This window comes from Anastrepha ludens, chromosome 2 (assembly GCF_028408465.1).
Source record: "Anastrepha ludens isolate Willacy chromosome 2, idAnaLude1.1, whole genome shotgun sequence".
In the NCBI taxonomy this organism is placed as follows: domain Eukaryota; kingdom Metazoa; phylum Arthropoda; class Insecta; order Diptera; family Tephritidae; genus Anastrepha; species Anastrepha ludens.
In genome coordinates, this window is record NC_071498.1 from 52,073,707 (window position 1) to 52,100,001 (window position 26,295).

At 35.3% G+C, this 26,295-nt stretch overlaps 1 protein-coding gene across 3 annotated transcripts; it reads right to left on the reverse strand.

Annotated features, from left to right (window-relative positions):
* Nucleotides 1–214: 214 nt before the first annotated feature.
* LOC128871061 (arrestin domain-containing protein 3) lies at nucleotides 215–25,694 on the reverse strand. 3 transcript variants are annotated; one of them, XM_054113302.1, is made up of 5 exons: nucleotides 25,545–25,694; nucleotides 24,803–24,976; nucleotides 5,299–5,648; nucleotides 4,671–5,232; nucleotides 215–4,591 (listed from the first exon to the last, which is right to left on the reverse strand). In XM_054113302.1, the coding sequence occupies exons 2-5, from the start codon at nucleotides 24,912–24,914 to the stop codon at nucleotides 4,329–4,331; spliced, it is 1,287 nt and encodes a 428-aa protein (XP_053969277.1). In that variant the 5' UTR covers nucleotides 24,915–24,976; nucleotides 25,545–25,694; the 3' UTR covers nucleotides 215–4,328. The 3 variants fall into 3 exon arrangements, with proteins under 3 accessions (XP_053969277.1, XP_053969275.1, XP_053969276.1); XM_054113300.1 differs by having other exon boundaries at nucleotides 24,803–25,053; XM_054113301.1 differs by lacking the exon at nucleotides 25,545–25,694 and having other exon boundaries at nucleotides 24,803–25,145.
* Nucleotides 25,695–26,295: the final 601 nt, after the last annotated feature.

Here is a 26,295-nt window from a genome sequence, read left to right on the forward strand (position 1 = left end):
GATCCGTCTGTTTCCTCTCAAATCTCGCAGTGTACGGTCAAGCGTTTCCAATGCTTCCAAATTTTTTTTTTTAGTTCAAATATATATTAAACTATCCCCAAAACTTCATTTGGCTAATTGTTTTTTTTCTCATCCTACAACGCTTCGCGAAAACTACTGAATTTAGGACATCTAATTGGCCCGCCGGCCTTAATGAATAGCGTAACACTTGAGATGGTTTAACGTTTCTATTTTTATTTTTTGTATTTATTTAACTGTGAAATTTTCATGGCACTTGAAAACTTTTAAGTAACATTGTGTATATCTTTAAGTTCATAACTGTTTAAATATAAAAAAACCTTAAATTAAGCAAATCGTAATGTGCTACAGTAGATCGCTCTGCAAACAATGTAGCTTTGATATTCGAGTATATATATATAGGTGCATATAAATATCTATATAATACAAAGTACGTGAATTTAGTTTTTAAAGGGCCCTGCAGGAAAAAGTTCTTTGATGAGTTCTACACGCTGATAACCTGTGTGTTATAAATTGTACATAACAAAAGCTTGTTTCAGCTGACTAAAGTTAATATTCGTATTTTATTTAATTTCGTATTGATTTCATATTATCGAATATATCACAAGTATTGCAGTTTCTGTTCAAAAAGTATCCGGAATTTGTAAAAAAAAAATCAAAAATGTTTCAATTATTTCTTAACATTTATTTTAAGCGCATCATAGTAAGGAATCACGTTTTTGGGTCAAACGTGTTGAGATGGAGTAATGGTTGAACCGGCAACATTCTCTATACCTCGATAAGCTTTACAGATTCATCAAGAAGTCAGGGAAGTTTAGTATTCTCCCTCGCTCTCCTGTGTTTCATATCCACACTTATTGTCTTTTCTTTTACAATAAGCCGTAAGGCCAATGGGCATCCATGCTTGATTATTTGGGTTTTGATTAATTATTTCTTGGCCTACATCCCTCCAAGGATAGGATCGAATTATTGTACGCGAAAACTATTATACAATACGCAATCTTCGAAGCGCTATTCATATGCCAATTTCGGAACTGTTAAGAGTCCCTTCTGCAAGTTCTTATTTATTATTTTAACACATTGAGTGTCATGTCGTATGTTTTTGTACGGTACCCAATACTTCCAAAGATGTCAGACTACATCATTTTTTATGTTTTTAAAGCAGGCCTATATTTGCGCTTTGATAACTTTTACGATTCCAGTTTAGCCATACCGAGCCATGTCGCACAAAAACATGCGGCACAAAAAGAAAATTAAAAAATTCGAACTAAACAACAAAGCCATTCGGGGATTACTAACATTACATTCCCACGACAGACGGTTCTACGTTACCGGAATGATACGGATTTATATCCAGCAGAGAACTTATCGCGCCAGCATCATTCCTCGTCTATGTATGGGAGGTGTGTATGCTGCTACAACAACAACAACAATAGGATTACTAAGAACTTATTATTATCTAATTTCCCATTGCTTTTTCTAAAACGAAAAAGCCGCTTGGGCTCTGTTGAAGATTTTTATTAAATCTGCTAGGCACTCAACGTGTTAATAATTTGAGCCATCTCAAAACGCTTTCTGCGAGGTGATAACCTGAGCTTGGGAAACAGGAAAAGATAATGAAATGAATATAGTATTTAAAAATGTTTTTGCTCACGTAGTCGCATACAAGATGACGAGTTGCGAGCCTTCGAATGGTCGCGGTGAATAAATTATGACTTATTTCGCTATTAAAATAGAAAGTTCATCTCTCGAATATTTTAATACACTAGCATAGTACAACTTACTTAGTATGGTATGGATAGTACTGATATGGCGGTTGGAATTCGAGATGGACCACACCATGACTTGACAATCACACACATATTTCAAAGAACGAGTTCATTTTGGATTGACTAAGATTTGGTTTTTTTATTTTGACTCATCTGAGAAGCGTCGTTCATATATATTGCCAAGGGTAATGATACATTGAATAATATTTTAGGCCACAGAGAAGATTTTTATAAATATGAATTAAATTGTGTAAACAAGAAAAAAAACCCAGCAGTATACTCGGCGCAAGTTGCGCTTTTTTCAAAGGAGGTTAAATTCGAAAACGTCAGAAACATCACTAAAGGTGCTGCCACACCAGTGGTATGTAGGGCATGCTCCTACTAACCCTATAACATTCTTCGCCTCTAGGTTGATTTCACCTGGGACTGCTAAAAGCATTTCATCAAGGCGGAGCCGCGATAATGCCTTTTAGACAAACCAGGCTCCTCTTCTAATTGCGTATTAATCCCACGCTATCTAGCCTCCATTGCTTTGTGACCAATGAGGCTTTGGAAAGTTGCAATATCGTTACAGGATATCGACTTGTCGTCTGTTTGGGTTTGTCTTGAGGCTTTACTTAACGCGTGCGTGCTTGCCCTGCTTTCGTGAATACAGCCACCCTCACATGTTCTGTTCTGTTTAAAAAAGGGTTTCTTTAGATGACATATCTGTCGGGTGTTCTAGATCGGTCGCATTCGCTTTGATTCCACTTTACCATCCCATTGTAAGTTTTGGGGTTTTATTAATATCCTTGCTGCAAACTCTTTTACTCTTCCCATTTCCCTTTCGTGTTCCTCATTTGCGTTACAAGGTTATATGGTGTGGGAACGACTCCGTGGACATTTGCGAGCTTGAATCGTTCTTCATGAAATCAAGTTGCGCTTCATCTCGTCTCGTACTTAAACATACACCAACATCAATTGCCACCTCTCTGAAGCGCAGCGAATGATTTTTGAGCACAATTTTCTTAACTTTTTCAATGTCAATAATCGAAAATCGTCCGCCACAGCTCGACTTACTTTAAACGTTGCGACATTATGAGGATCTTGTAGGTTACCGTTGACAAATTTAGAGCTTCTGCAGATGAAATTTTGGTAGAAATACGAAATTTCATACAGAGACTTTGCTCAACTAAATTTGACGAAGCTGAATAGCGCTTTTTGTTGTAATTTCTTTTGTTTTAGAAAACAAATTGTTAAAATTTCTTTACCTCTCACTTTGTTGTAGTGTAGAGAGTTCAAGCACCAACAAACTAAAAATCATTGTTGTTTTTGCTCTTCTCACAGCTATGTAGATATTTTGTAGACGTTCCTTGGCTGCGTCAAATTTAGGTGAGCAAAGCGTCTGTCTGAAATTTCGTAGTTCTATAATCTAACTTCGTCCAATGCACCTATAATGCTTCGTTTGCAAAGCTATTATTCACACTATCCGACAGATAGTGCTAGAAAGTGACATATGAGCGGTCTATAGCTGCATCCATCTTGAAAAGAGGTTCAACCATTGCTGCCTTCGATGCACTACTTCTCTGATCGCTAGGTAATTCTATCGTACTACTCTCTTAAGGAAAAATTTGTATATGAAAGTAATAACAGTTTAGCAATTATTGTTGTTGTTGTTGTAGCATAAAAGTTCCCCATACATTTATGGGGAATGCTGTTGAAATGAATTCCTTAGCTGGATATAAATACGATTATTTTCAGTTACGTAGAACTGATTGTCGTACGTACAGATCTTTCATGGAGAGGCTGTCGTACTGATCAAGCCACTTAGAAGCGACATCCTTATGTCTGTGGTTTCAATTATGAAAGGGAATATTATTCGTTAACATTTCATATACTTTCAAGCGGAATGCTCTTAAAAACAATGGAAGCAGGCAACAGTTTGCTAAAACGGAAATAATACAGTGCTGCCAAATCAAGTTTCATACGTCGGATTCAAGAGAAACTTGTTGTTTTATTCACTACTCGCTAAATGGTTTGTGAGTCGATAGCAGCTAAAATCTCTAGCCCAGTTCCTGTAAACGAGAAATTCCGGGTACTTTTTGAGCAAAATTTATATAGTTCAAGCTTATTTGTGTGTGACACATACATATGGCCTAGTCTCCATTTTTTCTAAAAGCACTCGTACCCCTGATGAAACCATTTGCCTTTCAAAGACAGCATAAAATAGAGGGTACCGGCACATGTGGCAAAATGTGATATTAGCGAACGAAAGCACATATTGAGACTTTTCACTGCAGGTACATATTTGCGCACTGTTGATGAGCCAACTTAAGTCGATTTAGCACTTTTTTGCTGTACGGCACTAAATTGATCGATTTTATCGAAATATTTAATCAATTAAACATTCAGCTAGAGCAACAATCTTAATAAAAGTTGAATAGAATACTAAATTATCCTGTGATAGATAAGAAATTATTTCCCCTAAAGCAAAACCTGTTGAAGTCACATAAGTTGATTTGCCAAGAGTCCACAGATAGAGTAAATAATATTTGATTAAATTCAACTGTTCCAACCATAGCCAGTCGTAGCACGTGTTGTCGGCAAAGGCTGTTGAGTTTCTGCTGTTGCACTATTCATTGCATACCCAGCTTGTGACTGCAATAACGGAGTATCCGCTTGGGCTGCAACCGGCGCTGTAGGTCCAGCAAAATTATTGTACATCGGATATTTTGGAATGAATTCATCGGTACGATTGCGCTCATCTACGTCTTGGTCTATAAATTTGCCACTAATAGTAGTGGCATCTTCGAAGGAGGGAGGCTCTGTTGAGAGAAAAAGAATGATATTCAAGTAAAAGAAATAGAATAGAACCAGAAAATCTTTTAATACAATATCACTTACTAAATTTTTCATAATTTGGTGGTGCATCGCTGTCGAAGGGTGTATCCGGTGCACCCGGTGCCGTTGGCAGCATATCAATTCCATTTTGTGGATTGGTTGCACTTTGCGCCAAAGGCACTGTACCAATTGTAATGGGTATCACTAGCTCGGAATCAGTATGACAGCAACCGGTATTTATAGACATTTTAATCTCATAACGCACACCAATAATGTAGTCTGTATCCGAAGTGGGTGGTACGGGTGGTATAACCAGCTCACCCTCAATTATGCGCTTAGAAAGTCTCAAACAATTCATACCCTGTTCAGCAAGCGCCAGCGTATTGGTGTGATAACGTGTCTTGTGATGTGGTGTATGTGCCACAAATTTATATACTTGTTTCAATTTTATTTCTAGTCCATCCTCTAAATCATATCCAGTCGACTGATTGTCTATTTGCAGGTTGTATTTGATTTTCTGACCAGGTGCATAACCACCAAATGGGATAACCAGTGTAGATACCACCGGTCCCGATGAGCAGGGCCAACAGCAAAAGTATTTGATATCCTCGCTTTTTAAAGGTATCTAAAATAAATGGAATATTTTGACAAATGATAGCTGACAGATCTAGACTTGCTTTATATAACTCACCAATAACTCTGGTTGCATATTCAAGTTCACCTGATGTAACACCGTTAGCGGCTGTTTGAAAATATTATCAAAACGATATGGTCGATTTAGCACCAGCGCCAGTTCGTATGCAATTTTTCCATATTTCTCCACGCACGATGTGGGACATTGTAGTGGGAGTGGTATGCAAAATGTGTAAGTGTAGGTGCCTGGCTGTAGCGTACCATCGCCATGCACGGATGTTCTCGTATTTAAATAGGTTTCAGTAGCACGAAAATATTCGGTGTAGTGTTCTGTTTTGCCATCGTGTGAACGTGATCGACTTTCCTCCCAGCGCACTTTTGCCTCGCCTTCGAAGAGGATGTAGGCCTCTGAAGGTAAAAGAGGGAAAGAGAGAGAGAGAGATACGTTAAGTTTGAGTTTACTTATTGTACGGCTAATCAAAGTCCTCAAAAACAGCTGACGAATATTGATTTTATGCAATACGGACATAAAAGTATATCAGTGGTTTTTCAACAAAACAATTTAGGTTCATTTAGAAGTGGCACAAAAGGTACCCATAAATTTCTGACTTCTAATACAAGACTTAAATAACATATGCCTGCTAAAATTATATACTCGTACTTGTTTTCCAAATTTGCAAAATTTTATTCATTTTTTTATGAAAATAAAGTTCACACCATAACACAAACACTAAAAATCCTAAATAAATCCTGTGTAAATTAAAAACAAAAATGAACAAATTTGCATCTAAACTTCACACTTTTTATTTATAATTTTTATAAAAATTGCAAGCTCGCGAATTTATAGCCCATTGAACTCTAGTGTAATAAGGAGGAAGTTTCAAGTGGCTTAAAAATCGCTTTGATTTTTGGCAATTTTTTCTTTGCTGACGGAGTTGGGTGAAAAAATGTCGCGCATTCGTTATATGGAGAAGCTGCACAAAACCACCATCTTAAAAAAATTGTCACAAAACCAATGAAATTTTTGAGCCATTTAAAATTTGCACTCTATTAAACAAGATGGCGGCAAATTAATCACCTTATCGGAAGATAAACGTCGTACATCAATCATATTTGGAAAGTGCGAAGTAGACAGCTGCAGTATACAAACAGACAAGCAATAGAGCGCTTAAAAGTAAAATAAAGGTTTCTATCATTAAAAATAAGTTTCAAAGTAAAACGTTAAAAAAGTTATTCAAACCTCCTCTTGCAGAAGCTGTGGGGACCTTTCAGAGAAGGAGACTGTAGAGCATTTTCTCTGTAAATGTTCGGGTTTGGCAGCTAGATGACTAAGGTCACTGGGCGCTCCTTTCTTCAACAGCCTGGGACAGTGCGCCAACCTAAATCTAATCAATCTCCTCCATTATATCAACAACTCTGGCTGTCTGTTGATATCTGCCAGTTGGAGGTCTCATAATGGTATCAAAACGGCGCTTTAATGCTACTTGAGGAGTGCCAGACCGGCACTTTAACCATTTCATCTACCTATCTACCTATCTATTCAAAAACTAAATTGAATGGCCAGTTTTGCGCCACTTTGTAAAAAGGGCGACTGATAAGTTCGCGATCTAAGGTACTCAATGAATGAGAAATTTAAATTTTTTTATTTTTCAAAGTAGTGTTCACAATAATAGCAGTGCGATACATTGCAAAGCTTTGACTATTTATTTATTTTTCATTAAATTTCTTTTCTCAATAAAAACCATAAAGCTTAAAGTTTCACGCTTTGTACAGTATTTAATAAAAATTCAGTAGATTTATATCAGAATTTAAAATAAGAAATTTAGTCAGAATCTTCAGGAAAATTTTGATGTGGTATGCAAGTTTGAAGTGGCTCAAAATTCTCGTCGATTTTTTCTAAATTATTTTTGTTGACGATGATGTGAATTTTCTTCCATTTAACGAATGCCCGAATTTTTTTTATATTTAGAAGGGTAAATACAAGGTGAGACTTATACTAGACGATGTAGAGAAGATCATTTCGGTTTTTTTTGTTATAAAGAATAATATTGTAATGAGAAAAAATAGCAATTTCAGTAGAAAAAAATAATGCCTTTTGTTACATAATAATAAATACTTTTTTTATTGAGAGGTTGAATTAGTTTTAAAGGTTTTTTTCGAAGATTTGGGGCTTTATTGTGAAAAAACGGTACAAAATATTTTATTTGAAGTATTGGCCCTCGCTAGCTACAACTTTCGCCCATCTTTCGGGCAATTTCCGGATGCCGTTTCTCCAAAATTCTGGCCGCTGCTTGGCTATCCATGACTCAACCCATATTTTGGTAGCCTCGTACGAGGAGAACCGCTGGTCCGCCAAATCGAGACTCATATGCCGGAACAAATGATAATCGGAGGGAGCTATGTCTGGACTATACAGCGGGTGGGGTAACACTTCCCAGCCAAGCGTTCCAAGGTATTTTTTGACAGGTTGAGCAACATGCGGCCGAGTGTTGTCATGTTGCAAAATAACCTTGTCGTGCCTTTTTACCGTTTCCGACCGTTTTTCTTTCAATGCCCGGCTTAAACGCATCAATTGCAGTCGGTACCGATCCCCCGTGATTGTTTCGCCCGGTTGGAGCAGCTCAAAATATACGACGCCGACCTGATCCCACCAAATGCAGAGCATGATTTTCTTGCCGTGAATATTCTGCTTGGCCGTCGACGTTGATGCGTGGCCGGGCAAACCCCCTGATTTTTTTGCGTTTTGGGTTATCGTAGTGGATCCATTTTTCGTCGCCAGTCACCACCCGATGCAAAAAACCCTTCCGATTTTGTCGCTCGATCAGCAATTCGAACGTAAAAAATCGCCGTTCGACGTCGCGCAGCTTCAACTCGTACGGGACCCAATGTCCTTGCTTTTGGATCATTCCCATCGCTTTTAGACGCTTGCAAACGGTTGATTTATCAACGCCCAATGATTCAGCAAGCTCTTCTTGGGTTTGGCACGAGTCCTCGTTTACCAATTCCCCCAATTCCGCGTCCTCGAACTTTTTGGGCTGGCCAAGACGCTCCTTGTCTTCGGTGTGAAAATCACCACTTTTGAATCGTCGAAACCAGTACTCACATGTTGAAATCGACGGAGTATGGTCTGGGTAGGCCTCCTGCAGCAATTCACGGGCTTGGGCTGTATTTTTTTTTCCAATTGAAGCAGAAAAGCAAAGCTTCCCGCAAATTGCGTTTCGACGGCACGAAAGTTGACATACTCGGAGCACGAAAACACTGCGTTGTTTATACTTCAGCGAAATGACAGATACTGATAAACAAAGCCTAGGGATGAGGCTTTGTCATGAATATATATTCAGTATTGCCAACGCGATAAAGTGATAAATAGCGCCATCTGTGTGTCACCTTTAAAACTAATTCAACCTCCCAATATATTACACATTCTGTCACAAAAATGTCGGGAATGGTTCTTTTAAAAAGCGCGCGTTACACATACATATATCTAATTTGTTTGCAGGAATGTTGGTACAACTGTCCTCTATAGTGTCACAGGCATTTAATTATATTATATTAGTCAACCGCAGGTGTACTCTATGATTTTCACTATGGATAAAACTATCGAACAAAAAATGTATCTTAAATTTTGTGTGTTTGAACGGGTTTTCGTGTGCCAAATCGTTGAAAATGGGTCTACAAGTGGTATAAGGATTCTGCAGAGAGTCGAGAAGTCGTGGAAGATTTGCCCCTATCTGGTCGCCCATCAACGGATGAAAACGTCAAACGTCGACAAAGTCAAGGAAATGGTGCTGGAAAACCATCATTTAAGTTTGAGGGAGGTAGCTCGTGACCTTAGCGTGGCTCACGAACCAACTCTCAACATTTTACACCATCAATTGGGCATGAGACGCGTGGCTGCTCGACTCGTTCCAAGACAGTTGAATTTATTTCAAAAAATTCATGGGAAGAAGGTGGCTGGAGACATGCTTGAGGAAGTAAATTCGGGCCAGAGGTTTATCCAACGCATCATAACTGGTGATGAGATATGAGTGATGGGTATATGAGTTTGACATGCAAACCAGTCAACAGGCGGTTGAATGGCGCTATCCACATGAGCCGAAACCCAAAAAACCACGTCAAAGTCGGACGTGAGAATCATGTTTTCTTTGATTATCATGGTGTTGTGCACTCGGAATCTCGGAATTCATTCCAAATAGTTCTACGGAATACGGTATGTAAGGAATATTATATGGAAATTATGCGACGATTGAGAGAGAATGTGCGTAGGAGACGGCCCAATTTGTGGAAAGAAAACTCATGTATCTTGCGCCATCATAACGCACCGTCTCGAACACCAACAGAATTCACCGGATTTAGTCGCACACGAAGATGTGTTCCTTGCCACTCCGCGGACGCCGCTTTGAGTCGATAGAGGCAATTAAGGAGAATTCGCTGAAGGAGCTGAAGAAGATCCCTTCAAATGCGTTTAAAAGGTGCTTTGATGACTGGACTAATCGTTGGCATATATGTATTGCTTCAAATGAAGCCTATTTTAAAGGCGACAAAATAAGTGTTGATGATTAACCAATTATTTTGCGTTTCATTGGATAATTCCTGGTACTTTTTTGACAGAATGTATATTATAATGTTTTTTTTTTATTCCTTAATTATTCCACTTGTGAACATAGGGCTTCAACATAGGGCTTCTTTGTATACTATAATATATTCTATATATATAATAAAAAATAAAAATGATTTGAAATAAAAATAAAAATGTGGAACGAAATTATGAAAATGAAAGACGTTTAAAAAAAATAAGCTATGGTTTTGGGATTTTGTTATTCAAAGTGTAAGCTTTCATTTATTTTCAGTTTAATCAAATACGGAGACGGAAAGCGCGTTTTGTATCTCTGTGAAATTGATAACGTAGTGTATTCCCTCCAATTATAAGGTTGAAATTTCTAGGCAGACAATAAATATAAATTTTAGGGCTACTTTCTCAACTGCCTGTTAAATTTTAAATTTACATTTTCATTTGCTTGACTGTCGAAACAAATTAACACACAATTGAAGCATGCAGCAACATTTCTCGATGTGAGAACATTGACGAGCTTCTTTGCATTTGTTTTTATTAAATAAATATACATAATAAATATTTCACAAATATGTTGACAAAACGAAATCGAATTATGTTTGCTAAGTTTAAATTTTTTTTGTTTCTTCTCTAATTTAAACTCACAAAGCAAGCTGCTTGTAATTATTTTTAAATTCTTTCAAAATGTATACCGCAACCTTATGCTTTAACAATGAAAGTCACACTCCCTATGTATACATAGTATTTTGTTATTATATATTTAAACTGGCTGGTGCCCGCAGCTTAGCTGGTGTATTTTTAAGATGCAAAAGCAAGCAGTTTCTGCTGTTGGGTGAATTTTTTTTATTTTAAAGGGTTACATACGTCCAGAATTTTCAAAAAATCGATTTTTTTCTTTTCAAAATCTTATTGATTATAGTTTAAGGTGTATTTCTGTGGAAGTCGCCCTTCGTTTGAGGCAGCTGGCCGTTACGAAATGCACTTGAAAGTTCAAGCTCGTTTTTCTTCAAACTATTTTTTCCGGCACGGTCTGCATGATAACTCATAGAGCGTTTAAAATTTTCATCCGGTTTTTTTTTAATATTCGAAAGTGCTTTCTCTAGAGTTTGTCGAGTCGGATTTTTGATATTTTTATTACAAAATTTTATAAACATAATTAAAGTGAGACCTTTATGACGTAAAACGCAAAATGCCGTAAATTGCAAAATTTACAACTATTCCACAACTATAACTACAATTTTATTTTACAAGAATTTTTTTTACTTTTTACAGATCCATGAACATTTCAAATAGAAATGATGCAGACCGTGGAGCAACTTTTTTTTCATTGTACTTTTGGTCACGTGATTTTTTATATACTGATTTTTCTAAAGAAAAATTAAAATAAATTTTTTTATAAAGTTTAAGTACTAATAAACAATGTATACAATTTTTTATATTTATTTCTCTTGTCATCTCCTCGAAAACCAGTTTTTCTTTTAGTGCATTAGTGGCAACGCCATTCAAAAAATACTTTTTAAATAAAGTACAATAATAACTTCAATAAACTTTAGGCAACGCTATTAATAAATTGTTTTTATAATAGGTTTTCTTAAAAATGCATATTTTTATTTATTTATTTATCATTTGAGCCACTTTCTTTGAAAGTCATGCAAGCCCATTCTCACAAAAAATTAGCTAATGATGATGATGAATTAAATTTACTATGAACATTTTACTTATAAAATGTTCCAAATAAAATCTGAGTCTTCGTGATTTTTATCATTGCATAGTTTCCCGGAATTTCGGTTTTCCCCGTTTATTATCGAATATACGGCGGCCGCCGCAGCCGAATGGGTTGGTGCGTGACTACCACTCGGAATTCACAGACAGAACGTAGGTTCGAATTTCGGTGAAACACCAAAATTGAGAACAACATTTTTCTAATAGCGGTCGCCCCTCGGCAGGCAATGCCAAACCTCCGAGTGTATTTGTGCTATGGAAAAGCTTCTCATAAAAAATATCTGCTGTTCGGAGTCGGCTTGAAACTGTAGGTCCCTCCATTTGTGGAACAACATCAAGATACACGCCACAAATAGGAGAAGGAGCTCGGCCAAACACCCAAAAAGGGTGTACGCGCCAATTATAGATATGAGTTTGGGAGAGATTGGTCAACTCATTGAAGTTAATGTTGTCATTGCTAGCATTATAAAGAAAAATTAATGAGAAGTAATTTCTTCTATCAGACAATGACTTTAGGCCTAACAAATCGGTCTGCCGTTATAATGAGGAGAAGCATTTTGCCCTTCAATCTTATTCAAAGCGAACTTGGTAAAACAATGTTGTGATTTTTCGATTGTATTAGAATGAACTGCGTAGCATGGAGGCGACTTTTCTCTAAGGCTATATAAAGCGACTTCAATGACTGAGGGTCTTTGAAATTACTAGTTTTTCTCCTAATAAAAGCGATCATTGCGAATATTTTGGAGACAATAAAATCAATATGATTGGCGAATGATAAGTTGACGTCAAAAATAATACCTAGATTTTTCATTTCGTAAAGGCCAGTATACTAAACTGTTTTTTGTAATTAATATAAATAAAAATTAATATGAAACTAACTCCTTTCACTCCTAAGCATAAAATTTTATCACTCTTACGACTCTTTATCTTTGAAGAAAGTGAATCCAATTTCATTCCAACTGAGGATATGATGATGATATGTGTGCCAAGGTATGATATGAATACAAACTTGGGGCCGGACGAATGTTCAACGAAATCACATCTGGTTATAATCACTGAATTTGAAAGAACTTTTTTTTGTTTTTCTTTCTAACCAAAATTTATTTTTCAGGCATCTTCTGCATAAATAATGAACTTAAATATTTGGGTGTATGAAACAGAAAATAAATAAAAAAATCATTAAGCTTTACCAGTCAAAACCTGTATTCGATAGCTGCACTTAATTGCCACTCAAGGTCATACAAAATTTACGAAAGAATTAGGGAGAATGCGAAAATGAAAAAAGGAATGTGCTTAGGCTTTCATATACAGGCATGCAAGCATACTCATTTCACATCATGGTGCAAGTTGATGATAAATTTTTCTGCATAGAGTAAATACATATTTCTTATTTAGGTATTGATGTTCAGAGATGTTAGGGAGGTCAAAAAGTATTCAGAACTTCAAAATTAAATAACGATTAGCATTTTTCGCAATTAAGTGCTTATGTTTTGCAATTTAGTCAAATTATTTGCAGGAATTTATATATTTTAAACTCAACCCCTTAAGGGACAGAAGGACTGTGTCGTTAGTTGTCATATCGATGGTTGGACTCGTGTGAAGAAATTCAATCAGATCAATAAAATATATGCCGATTTTCGCTACTGGGTAAAAAATAGAATATGCAATTAAAATGTATGCTTGATGAAATTCCAAGATCCAATTTGAATCTTAAAAAAAAAATTAAGATAATCAAAATTGTAAGTTAGAAGTAATCTGTAAGTACTACAGCCCAGATAAACAAATTGTAAGTTATAAATAAGATGTTTTGGAAATAAATAAATTAGAAGAAAATGTTCGTTGCTATCTTCCTAAACATTCACCGTTCTCATGTAAAGTTAATTTGCATTCTGATAAGCTTCGGTAGAGTGGCAGGCCGAGAATGTTGAGAACAGCGCGTGAAGTAAGTCAAAGCGGCTAATGAGAAAGCACATTATCCCCATTTTTAACTTGAATATATAAATTTTTCAATGCATTTCAATGCGAAACTAACCCTTACACATTTCCTAACATACGTGGTGTGTTCAAAAAGTATTGCGAATTTTGTGATTCTTCAAAAACTATTTATTTATTCATTAATATCTATTTTGACCCCTTCAAAGTAATCCCTATGAGATATTATGCACGTATTATGTGCCAACGTTTTTCCCAGTCTTCGAAGCACTTCAAAAATTATTATTTTTTATCTTGTTCAGCTTCTCCTTCGATGCCGTCTTTATCTCATCAATCGTAGCGTAGTGTCGTTCTTTCATGGGCCTCTTCAATTTCGGGAACAAGAAAAAGTCATAGGGGGCAAGATCTGGGCAATACGGTGGCTGTGGCATCATTAGTGTGTTGTTTTTGGCCAAAAAGTCGCCCACAAGCAACGATGTGTGAGCAGGGGTGTTTTCGTGATGCAAGAGACAATTTTTGTTATTCCACAAAACCGGGTGTTTTTGGCGGATTGCTTCACGCATAACTTGCAAGTAATATTCCTTATTGACCGTTTTACCCTGTGGCAAGAACTCATTATGCACAACGCCACTCCAATCGAGGAAAACGATAAGCAAAACTTTTACATTCGACCGAACTTGGCGCGCTTTTTTCGGTCTTAGTTCGAGCGGCAGCTTCCATTGAGATGATTGAGCTTTGGTTTCCACGTCATAACCATAAATCCACGATTCGCCGCCAGTTATGACCCTCTGGAGCAAATTTGGGTCGTCGCGGACAGAGTCCCACATCTCATTAGCAATGTTCATGCGATGCTGCTTTTGGTCGAAATTTTATAAAGGGCCCGCCATCTATCGTTACGGATTTGAGCTAGGTATTATTTGAAGAATGGTAACACTTAGCTGTCATCTGATTTGACAGAAAATTAGTTTTATTCTTTCGCTGAACGAAAATTGTGTTGTGTATACGCTCAAAGAACGCTGGGAAATATTGCGACATTACTTTGAAAATCATGGTAGTGTTGCAGAATGTGTACGAAAATTACTTTCGGCAATGGGAAGAAGAAAACCACCGAATGAAGCGTATATGCGTTACTTTGCGAAAAAGGTAAGAGAAACTGGGTTGCTTATTGACAAACCAAAGCGTGACCGACCAAAAACCGTGCGTACACCCGAAAATATTGCTGCTGTGGCCGAGAGTATTTGTGAATCACAAGGAACATCAGTTCACCGTCGTTCTCAACAATTGGACATTTCGGAGACATCATTGAGACGAATTTTGCGTAAAGACCTTGCTATGACGCCGTACAAAGTCTAATTGGTTCGGCAGCTGAAGCCATATGAATGAAGTTGTGTTCCATAATTAACCGGAAGGATTGTACTTCAAAATAAAAAAACAGTTTGGAAATATATTGAGTAGTTTCTTCTTTATAGCATTTTTAATTCCGTAAAGTTATATGGCGGACCCTTTAGTTTTGGTACGAATTTTGCGGCGACCCGTCTCTTGCCAAATCATTGAAAAAATCGATATGTCTAGGTCCTCAGCAACTTCTCAAACGGTGATTCGACGATTGGCCAATACCATTTTCTTCACTTCATCAATTTTTTCATCTGTTGTTGAAGTGCTAGGGCGTTTGGCACGCTTTCCGACGTTTACATCTTCTCAGGCTTCTGCAAACATTTTTTACCACCGATAAACGTTGCTTTGGTCCAAAGTAGCTTCTCCGTATGACACAGTCAACATTCGAAATGCATTCACGCACTTAATTTCGGTTTTCCCACAAAATGTGATCCATCTTTTTGAATAGGTAAAAATCGAAAACGAGTCGAAACACGTGCAAGCAAAGCAGCTGTCAACAATCGTCGGCATGAGTGAGGAGACATGAGTACCAACATATCGCCAAAAAAAAATCGAAATTCGAATATACGTAACCAGCGAAAATTCAAAACTCGCGATACTTTTTGAACACACCTCGTATTTATTTGAATATTTCTGTCGATTAAATTGAATAGCTGTGGTGTTTTATAGACTTATAGTAGAATTATCTGACAAGTATTTTAGTGGTACTTCTTAAAATGTTATATCCCTCAGATATGAATAGTTTTTGCCTTTGCCAACAAAAGTGACATAAAGACAAATCTATTGAGGAGTTAGATGTTTAAGGTGCTCCGCAAAAATGTACCTCGTTGTTTTTTTATTTGGTATGTAAATGCTGAACATATCGCATATTTAAAATGTAAGGCTTACATAGATTCCTATGCCAATTTAGCAGAATAATACCGATTCAGATGGAAATTTGGGGTTTCTGCTGTTTAGCCTTACATCGAACTTCTTTGGTATCCAGCCTTATTCTGGTTGGTTCCAAACGGTTTTTTGTCCAATGCTTATTCACCTGGTAATCAGAAAAGTGCTTATTTGGTGATCGTTGGAAATGACTTCCATTATCTTACCGATCTTACTATTGGCAAATCATCACAAAATCAGGAAATAACTTGATCTTCAGATTTAGCGCAAGGCAGTTTTTTTTAAATATTCTTTTCATGGAATATCTCACTCAATAAATCAAGGTTTTTCGAAGCATATTTATGCACTGCTTAGAGCAAAAGATTGCTTTGAAAGCATAAAAAGAACCAATTCGCGGAGTGAGTTTTTTCAGATGGAAACAGAACCAAATAAAAAACAAATAAAAAATATAAGATACCCTTTCATTCGTAATTACAGGTTTTTTTATAATAATTTGGTAATTACTGCCAGCCACTGACACCACCCATTTTATATACATTTCTTCGCCGACAGCTGATTTTGTCGACTCGCGGCAGCAGTCTTGCCGAATTTCTTCAGACGAGCTTCGTTGTCGTTTTGGATAAGTGCAATTTCATATACAAGGTGGCGCAAAATTAATCATACAATTTTATTTTTGAATAATTTCTTTACTTTGATCTTTTTTATTTTGATCTTTAGACATCATTGGGTGTCAGTTTGTATACTGCAGCTGTCTAGTTCACAAGTGTTAAACGTGGCTGTCGACCAACGCCATTTGCAAAAATTATAAATCTTCCGATAGGATGATAAATTTTGCGAATTTCGCTCTGCAATTTGATTCTACTTACATAATATTTGTTTGGGGGAAAAAGAAATCCATTATTTTTGAGTACAATTATTGTGCTAACTGTTTTATGGTCGATCCTAAGCTGCTAGGCGATGCCATGACTACTAACATCCCGGTCAACTTCGATTATTTCTGTGATTTTATCGACATTTTCGACCATTTCTGTAACATCAAAAATGTCTGAACGAAATCGACGCAATTAGCTGTTACAGTATCGGCGCCATAAACATCCTTCACAATTTTAGCGACCTGGATGTAAAATGAACCGAACTTTTCTCTTTGTTAACTTCCCTTGATGACAGCCTGCAACTGAATGGAATTAACTCGAAACAACACACACATTTTTTTAGTATGAAATGTCACATTGACAACGGTCATAAACTTTAAATTATTGTGATCGATACTTGACGAGATATCGATCACTATAGCCACTTACCTAGAAAATAATGGATTTTCCCCCCAAATTAATATTTTGAATCGGTCATTAATGAGGATGGCAACTCGAATTTCGACTTATTTTATTATGACCACATTGCGACGTCCTTTAAACAAATCCTACAAAAGTACACCCCGACGTTGCTAAAAGCTCAGAAATGCCACAAGGTGTTGAAAAACTACAAAAAGTAAGAGAATTTGAACCGATTTTTATATGGTCAAAAACTGGCCAAAGTTTTGGCAATTTCTTTATATTTCTTTCTGTGCTCATTATTTCATTTGTGCTCATTTTAAAAGCGAAATATAAAACTGAATTCCAAACAGTTTTTTACCAAGTTCATATTCCACATTATTGCGCCACTTCTGCACTTTGCATGTATTTGCTTGTATCTACTCCCCTTTTCTGAACTTTTTAATTGCTAAAATATTTGTTAATCTCCCATTGTACGTACATACACACGTTGGTACGCGTATTCGAGTATGCAGAATTTCGCATGTATTTATTCTATCGAAGAAAACAAAGCCAACCAAAACAAGAAACACTGCAACAAGCTGACAGATAATTATAAAAAATCATTAATGCAAATATGCGCACACTCACATACAAGCAAGTACCCAGTGGGAAATTTTACGTTTTCGTCACCTCCATAAAAGTAATGTCTAAAATTTTCATGCAAAATTCTCTTTCCTTTTACAATATACTCGTATTAATAATAGACACCTACTAGCGCTTCCATGTTATCCAAACGTTCAAAAAATCTATATAAGACTATTATCAACTTTAAGTTTCTAATCCAACTCAGTTTTTCAGTTAAACCAGAAAGTGAAAGAAAACTGGCGTGAATAACCGAAAGTGATGAGTTGAGAATTTTACCTTTGCGATCAGAAAATCCATGTAAGCTTGAGGAATAATGATAGCAGAGTTCAGTTTATCAGAGCAGCAATAAGCAAAGCTGTTTGTCGCTACTTGCACATGTATATTTGTTTGTTGATCAACTATTTGCCTTAGCCGCTGGTTCGTTTCCAATTTTGGTCCGCGAGTGGTATTTTATTTCCCACCCACCCTACATATCTGCTGAATGGGCGAGAAGATATACAAATTGGATGGCATACAACTTCAGAATTCAAATTCAATTTGTTTTGATCCGTTGGAATGGCGTACTTCAGGCGTAGATTGGGCGAATATTTTCCCAAAAATGGCGTTAGAGAAAACATTAGACAGGGTAAGGTGATGTTTCGCCTATATAATGAAACAATTATTCAACTAAAATAAGGAGTGGTAAACAGAACTGTAGAAGAGTTCCACTCTTGAGCCGAATAGCTGTTTTTTCAGGTGATTCTTCGCTGCAACTATTTTTAATTTTTTATTCACTATTTACTGGGTACTCAAAAACTATAATAATAGAAATTAATATCTCATTTGACTCCGAAACGGATTCTTTAATAGAAGTCGGCATTTGAACGATAAAATGAAGTGAAAACAGCAGCATCAAGCAGATTTGACAACACCTAAAATACTCAGGCTAAAGAGCCCATTATATTAAAGGCTCTAGAAAGTGAAAGGGTAGATAGTTAAGCAAGAAAAAAGTGAAGAAACAGAAGAAAAAGTGATATTACAGAATAGAGAAATAGAGGTAGCTAGGCCTGTGAGAATGTTCCACATTCCTTGATAAATCTGAAAATATTCTCCAGTTTGAGAGAACGAATTTCATTTCTTCTCATGACATTGGAAGCCAAAATTCGTAGCTCTGCTCTAGCAAATGCGGGAAACTCACAGAGAAAATTCTTAGTGCTATCAGCCTCCTCTAAGTTAGACAGGCAAATCGGGTTCCCAATGATTCCAATAGTGGTCACATGTTGGCCCCATTGATTTTGTCCTGTAACAATTCCGACCATCAACCGAACGTCTTTTCTTCCAAGTTTTTAGAAAAAAGTTCAAGAGTTTTCTGTTCGGGCTTGTCACAAACCACAACCGCAGTTCTGCAGCGTTCTGGATCGAATCGTCTTTCTCTATGCAAGTTGCATATATAGTCGCTGATCCATTTGATGATTCCTGCTGCAGTCTACTGAGAACCTTCGTCACATCATTAAGATAAGGAAGCAACAAACTCTTGTTGAGTTGGACGAAATGAGCAAGGATTTGTGCGAAAAAAATGCAGCAGCACTTTTCCACAATTCATTTGAATCGATTACTGATAGCCTTCAAGGGGACCTCAGAAAATATTCAAAAACTAATTTAGGAATCAATCATTCATTGATATGTAATAAGAATTATTGCTCAAAATATATAAAATAGGAGTACACCCATTTGTTTGGAAAAAACTCATATTATTATTAACCCTCCTTTTTTAAAACCTTCGGTTATATCCATGAATCAATACTTAGATAATTAAGTTTTAGGGAACTACATGGAAACTGAAGTCGTTAGCTATAATAAAATTTGTTAAATTCACGTCCAAAGACAAAAAAGTCTGACCAGATCCGGACGCCCAATGGAGGGTTAAGTCCCCGGCCGGCGCAGCTCTGCTGTTAAGATAGAGTATTTTTTTTTAAAGCAGCAATAATTTTTTATTTTGTTTTTCGATCCCATGTAAGCGCTTTTTTATTTCCGACTCGAGAGCAAGCGACATTCAGTGCTTCTGGTAAAGTCGTCGTAGATACTTCTTATTTATGTCATTTCTAATTAATGCTAATTTTTGAAAGAATTTGCAAAATAGCTATTTTTTTCTTACTAATGAAAATAGAAATCACTTAGTGAATAATCTTAAATTCAAAATTTTACCAAGCAGCCATTTTTAGTTGTCAGGGATTGGTACCCATTTTATTGATGATTTTTATTAATTTATATACCAGTAAAATAAAAACAGAAAAAAATCAAGCCTTTTAAAGAACGTCTAAAGAAAGTGGACATGCAGCAAAAAATAACTATTTATACTTTTAATATTAATCTTCAAAATTGAATACCTCGAAAACGCGAGTTTTTGACGTCCTGTGATACAACCAAATTAATCCAAAATAAACTGAGTAATAATAGCCTTAAGTATATTGAACGACTTTTGCGGTAACGCTGTATAACTGAGCGTGCGAAGCGCCCGGATCAAAAATTAATTCATAAACTTTTAGTGAATGTGTCTTATTTCCGCGCATTGTTATGGAGCAGGCAAGGCAAACGCGAAACTGCAAGCGCTTGAGTTCAAATGGTTACATGAGAGAAAAAGAGAAAGAGAAAAAGATAGGAATTCTTAGAATCTAAACATCCCTTTCTTCCAATTTACCACCTAGAGTTGTTCCTTCGCTTTTATTTGGCAAATGTTTTTTTTTCAAAGCAAGCCTAATTCCATTACGTCGATTTTTCTTACAGGGAAGAATCATAAGCGCATCAGCTTTGAATATAAGCAAATGTAATGAAATTCCTATTAAGGGTGGCCTAGAATTTTCAAAAAATCGATTTTCTTTTATATTTCGAAAGTATAGGCTTTTAAGAATATTCTGTCAAATTTTTGGAAGGATATTCCCAGTACTTGTGATTCTACAGCCGTTTTAGCAGGTAAAGTCAGATTGGTCACGCAGCGGCATCAATGCAAAATATCTGCAAAATGGACAACACCGTCAAGGTTCAATTTTTCGGGAGGGTCAACTTCAGCACCATTTTTAAAATTAATAAAATTAAAAAAAAAATATATATATATATTTTTGTATGTAAAAGAAGTTAAATAAGAAGCTTACAAAATTTAAATAAAGGGTTTCCCAATAAGAGGTGATATTTTGATATTCAAAGAAAAATGCTATTTTTAATATAAATGATCGGATGTTTATTTTATTTTAAAAAGGAAAGCTACGCCGTTAATAGTGGAAAATAACATTAGGAAAATGACCACCACGACCGCGCTTAAAGGAGAATATCCTTTTCATGAAATTTTCCATAACCGAATTGCAAAGTGCCTGCCCTATGTCCTCGATAGTCTCATGAAGTCCATCTTTGAGGTTTTTATTGACCCTGGGCTGGTATAGACCTTTCACGTGGCCCCAAAGAAAAAAGTCACAAGATCTCGGTGGCCAATTGTGATCACCTCTTCGAGAGATAACACGGATCTGAAACTTTTCCTGTAAAAGATCAATGGTTTCGTTGCTTGTGTAGCCAGATCAATACCATCCAATTCCGGTCATAAAAGATCGTTAATCATCTCTCGATAGCGCAATCCATTCCAAAAAAAAAACACCTGTTATTGGAAAACCTTTTATTTTAATTTTTTTATTGTAGAAAAAAAGTCCTGAAAATACCCCTAATTTTCGAGCTCTAGACCACCGGGACCCCTTAAGTCCAAGGGATTCAAAAATTCTATAAGATAGCGAGCGAAACTTTGCATATGAGAAAGTTATGTATACGGGAAGAAATTTCTTGTTTTTTCTGCGCCAAGTAAATTTTTCTATTAGTCAGAGTTTTTATAAAAGAAATAAATGCATTATAGAAATTATCGCCGTGAAATTTTTGACTTACTTTTAATATCTGAAAAAATCTCGACTGCAGAGGTAGTGATTTAATTTAAGAACGTGTACATTTATTTCAATATTTAGGCTGCTATGGCACTTGCTGAGGTAAAACATTATTTCTTCGCTTCGCAACTCAAATCACGAATTAAATCGAAGCATAAATACGTTTTTTACAAATATCTAGATCCCAGCGCTATCTGGCGGATTCAGATAAACTTGAAAACTATACCTGGTATACTTGCAATATCGAATTGAATTTCATCCAAATCGCTGCAGTAGTTTCGGTAGCTATAGGGAACGTACATCCCTTTTTTTATTTATACCAGAATGTAGATATTTTTGCCTGAGATATTTTATAATTAATAATATTAAAAAATGTTCTGCTTTAGGAAGAATGTTTCCACTTATTTAATATAATAATTTTGTAAGTATTTCTACAGATCTAATATATAAAAGAAATATTTTCATTTGAGAAATAGTTTCTTGAATTTAAATTTATTTGCACCCTGTATTATAAAATGCATACATCGCAGAATATACATACATATGTGAGTATATATAAATATATACATATATAAGTGTGTATGCACGTATTTCCCAAATTGATAAGAGCATATTTTCGATTGAATTTGTTTAATTGCTGTTCATTGTTTGGAAATGAATTAAATTTTTTGTTTAAGCAGAAAAAGAAATGTATGTGGGTCAATCCAGGGGACAGGCTGACGTGGTTAAAAGTTTTTTGCAATAATACTTATAGGAATTGTTTTTAGAATTTTTTGGAAGCTACATACTTTTTCTTCCTTGAAATTAGAGTTCACGAAAATTCAATTTTCTTTGCATGCATAACCGAATTTTTCATTTTCTCCCACAAACTTTTTATTCGAAATATAATAAGTTTAATTTGCATATTAATAATTGGAAAAACATTGATACTAATAAAAGAGAAAGAAATAGATATAGCGGCTACCGCAGTCGGATGGGTTGGTGCATAACTACCACTTGGAAGTTCAAAGGCTCGTAACCCCGGCTACAAAACACCAAACGATGGAAAAATTCTAATTTCTAATAGTGGTCGCTCCTCGGTAGACAATCATAAACCACCGGGTGTATTTTTTTTCATGAAAAAAGCTACTCATAAAAAGCATCTGCCGTTCGGAGTCGGTTTGAGACTGCAGTTCCCTCCATTTGTGAAACAACATTAAGACGCACGACACAAATTGGAGGAGGAGCTCGGCTAAACACTAAGGGAAAAAAAATTTGGTTGAATATTGTATTGGTGGAAGACAACCTGTTAATAAAAAAAAATAAGCAATAGGAGAACGAATTATATAAAATTGAAACTATCTAAATTCAAAGTTATAATCATGCATTCATGGTCATTTGTCTTCGTATTGTACATTTTATAGGGAATAAATAAAACAATAGAGATAGATATACATAGACACACAATCATGGCGAAAAAAATAAATACACGATATTTTTATTAGTTCGACTACTAGTCTTTAGATTTTTTTTCATTTTCATTAATTTTTTAATATAGTTCATGCAACAATGTGTAAATATCATACAAGGTTTACAACAGTGCACTAAATTTTTAAAATCCGTAAAGTTTAATAAATTTTATTATAATAAAGTGCAAGTTCTTTTTTTTTGTTTTTTCATTTCGATTAATTTTTACAAAAATATAATTCATGGGCCAATCAATATCATTTATAAGAAACTTCAAAACTTTGCACAAAATTTATAAAAATTGGAAAATTTTTCATTAAAAATTTTTCCCAAAAAATGTTCTAAGGTTTTATACATTTTAAATAATAAAGCGCTAGGTTGAAGTCCGATTTTTTTTTTTATTTTTTTATTTTTATTAAGTTTTCCAAAAATATAGTTCAAATGAATGAAACATAAAAACTTTGCACAAAATTTATAAAAATTAAAAAAATCCTCAAAAGTTTTATAAATTATATTGTAGAGCAAGTTGTTGTTTTTTTTTTCATTTCCATTAATTTTTAGAAAAAATATAGTTAGGCGACAGTAAATATGTATAATATAAATAAAACTTCAAAACTTCGGACAAAATTTATAAAAATTCGAAAATATTTCATCAAAACTCTCAAAAGTTTTACAAATTGTATTGTAATAAAATGCAAGTTTTTTTGGTTTTATTTTTTTTTCGTTTCCTTCAAAATTTCCAAAAAAATTCAAAAAACGTTCATAAATTTTATTGTAATAAAATGCAAGTTTTTCTTGTTTTTGGTTTTTGTTTTTCATTTCCTTCAAAATTTCCAAAAAAATTCAAAAAGCTTTTATACATTTTGTTGTAATAAAATGCAAGTATTTTTTTTTGTTTTTTTTTCATTTTCTTTAATTTTTAACAAAATATATCCCATTCATAAAAAATCGAAAAATTGTCATCAAATTTAAAAAAAAAATTCCAAAGTTTTATGAAATGCAGTATAATTATAAAATTCGATTTGGAAGTGGCTCAGAACTCTCGTTAATTTTTGGAAATTTTTTTCCCTGACGACGCAAGTAAAATTTTGAAAAATCAGCTGTGCCACGCCCAGTTTTGGGTCGATACGTGTATCTCTATAAAAACTTAATAGAACTCGTTCTCGATAAAGACTTAATAGAACTGGTACACGTTTGCCCCACACCTCATTTAGAGATAAATTTGTAATTATTATTGTAGTCGCATAAAATCCACGCCCACTTTGTATATCTTAAGTCTAATGTGTTAGTCTATAATAGCCATTCCAAGTTCAATTTTACTAAAATCTTGGCTGGTACATACATTTTGGTTCAGGCCAAAATCGGCCTCCTTAATTGTGTGATTGAAATTTAACAGATACGACTAATGGATATTTTTCTACTAACCTTCCGTAGACACACTGGGGTGGGAGTCACCCCACAAAATGTTTGATGGGTTATATTTGAATTCATGCAGTAAGTCCTCCGCAGTTGGTGCGCAACGAATTTATGCAGATCGAAAAAAGGGATTGGGTAAAATTTACCCCAGTGTAAAGTTCGCGTACTTTTTTTGCATATACAGTCAACGTCAAAAGAAAGTGTGCACCATATATTGGTAAGTCTAGGACACTATCATTGTCATCAAAATCAATCAGCAGAATATTAAAACTGGAATTGATGGAATATAATTCTGAGCGTATTATATTAAATTATTTTCCTCTACAACTCATTACCACAATGACTTTTTGTATTCAAAAAACATTTTAATTTGCTTGGAAATTTTATTTTTCTACTCACCTCTAATGTTTTTTTCGCTGGTTGTATGCAGCAAAATGCGTCCATTGATAGTTTCGCCGCTATAGTAAACGGGTTGTGGTCGATCAAACTCAAATACGCAAGTGGAGGGCATTTTCGTTTAGTTTATTAATATTTTTTTTTATTATTTGTGAACAATTTGTTTTTAATTAGAAGCTACACGACAAATTCTCATTCAATAAATTTCGGAAAAAATCTCTTCGTCAAGCGTTATAAGTTAGCGAGACGTATCACTAAAAATAGAACCGAGCGCGAAAGTTATCAGTACGAGTACCATAAAGCTAGAATTCCATATCATACGTTAACGTATTCATATCGAAGAAAATGCGTGGCAACTTAGCGAAAAGTTAATGCCAAATATCAACAGCATTTTGTATTTACTTGAAACTTGCACTTTGTTATACTAAAATTGCATGGGACGTACAAGTAAGACTACATACCCAGAAAAATTTATGAAACGTCAATTAAAATTTTGTATAATAATTTTGCGTTATATATTTTTTTTTGTAGTAAGAATTATATCTTTACAAAAAACAAAAAAAAAAAACGTGGTGTGTTTAAAATTTTTCAACGGGCTGTATGTGAGAAGACATCGCAGAAATACGAATTAGTAGCAGTTGCGGCAAATCTTAGATTTTTAAGATATCAAATGCTTGTCCACCTCAACACTTCCCATGGAATTCCAGCTTAACACTTAATTTCACATATATATATGTATGTTCACCTTCGGCCAGTACAGAAGTGATTATAAATGTACTTTATAAATGAATACTAATAATGCACTCGTATATATGTATCACAGTATAATGATAGAACAGCCGGCGCCGATATCGCCTATTTCAGTTTTTCGTTATCGATGCTTTCTACACACTGCACTCCCACAGCGTTTATGACAAACTAGCACGATATTTTTGCTTACTTAGAAAGAATGATAGAAATGCGAATGAGTCGGCTAACTGCCTTCATCAGCATTTTGGAGAAAAAACAGAGAGCACAAATAATTGACTATGTGAGAAGAGCAGCAGCTCATTTATGTTATGTATGAGAGCGTAGAGCATGTGAATGGCGGCATTGGGTATGACGTCATCAACGCGTTTTTGTTTTGATTCAATTTTTATTTGTTTATATGGCCAGCCGGTTTTTGTCACACTTGGGCAGCTATCTTATACCGAGCGTTGCCACAAAGTTTTCGAATTATATATATCTACGCAACACACAAGTATACCATGCAAGGCGCCGACGTTTTGTGGGCAATAATTAGTTTGTGGGTGGTGAAATATAATATATATATGTATATATAATTGGCGCGTACACCCTTTTTGGGTGTTTGGCCGAGCTCCTCCTCTCTTTGTGGTGTGCGTCTTGATGTTGTTCCACAAATGGAGGGCCCTACAGTTTCAAGCCGACTCCGAACGGCAGATATGTTTATGAGGAGCTTTTGTAATGTTGGTTGAAATATAATATGTTGGCAAAAA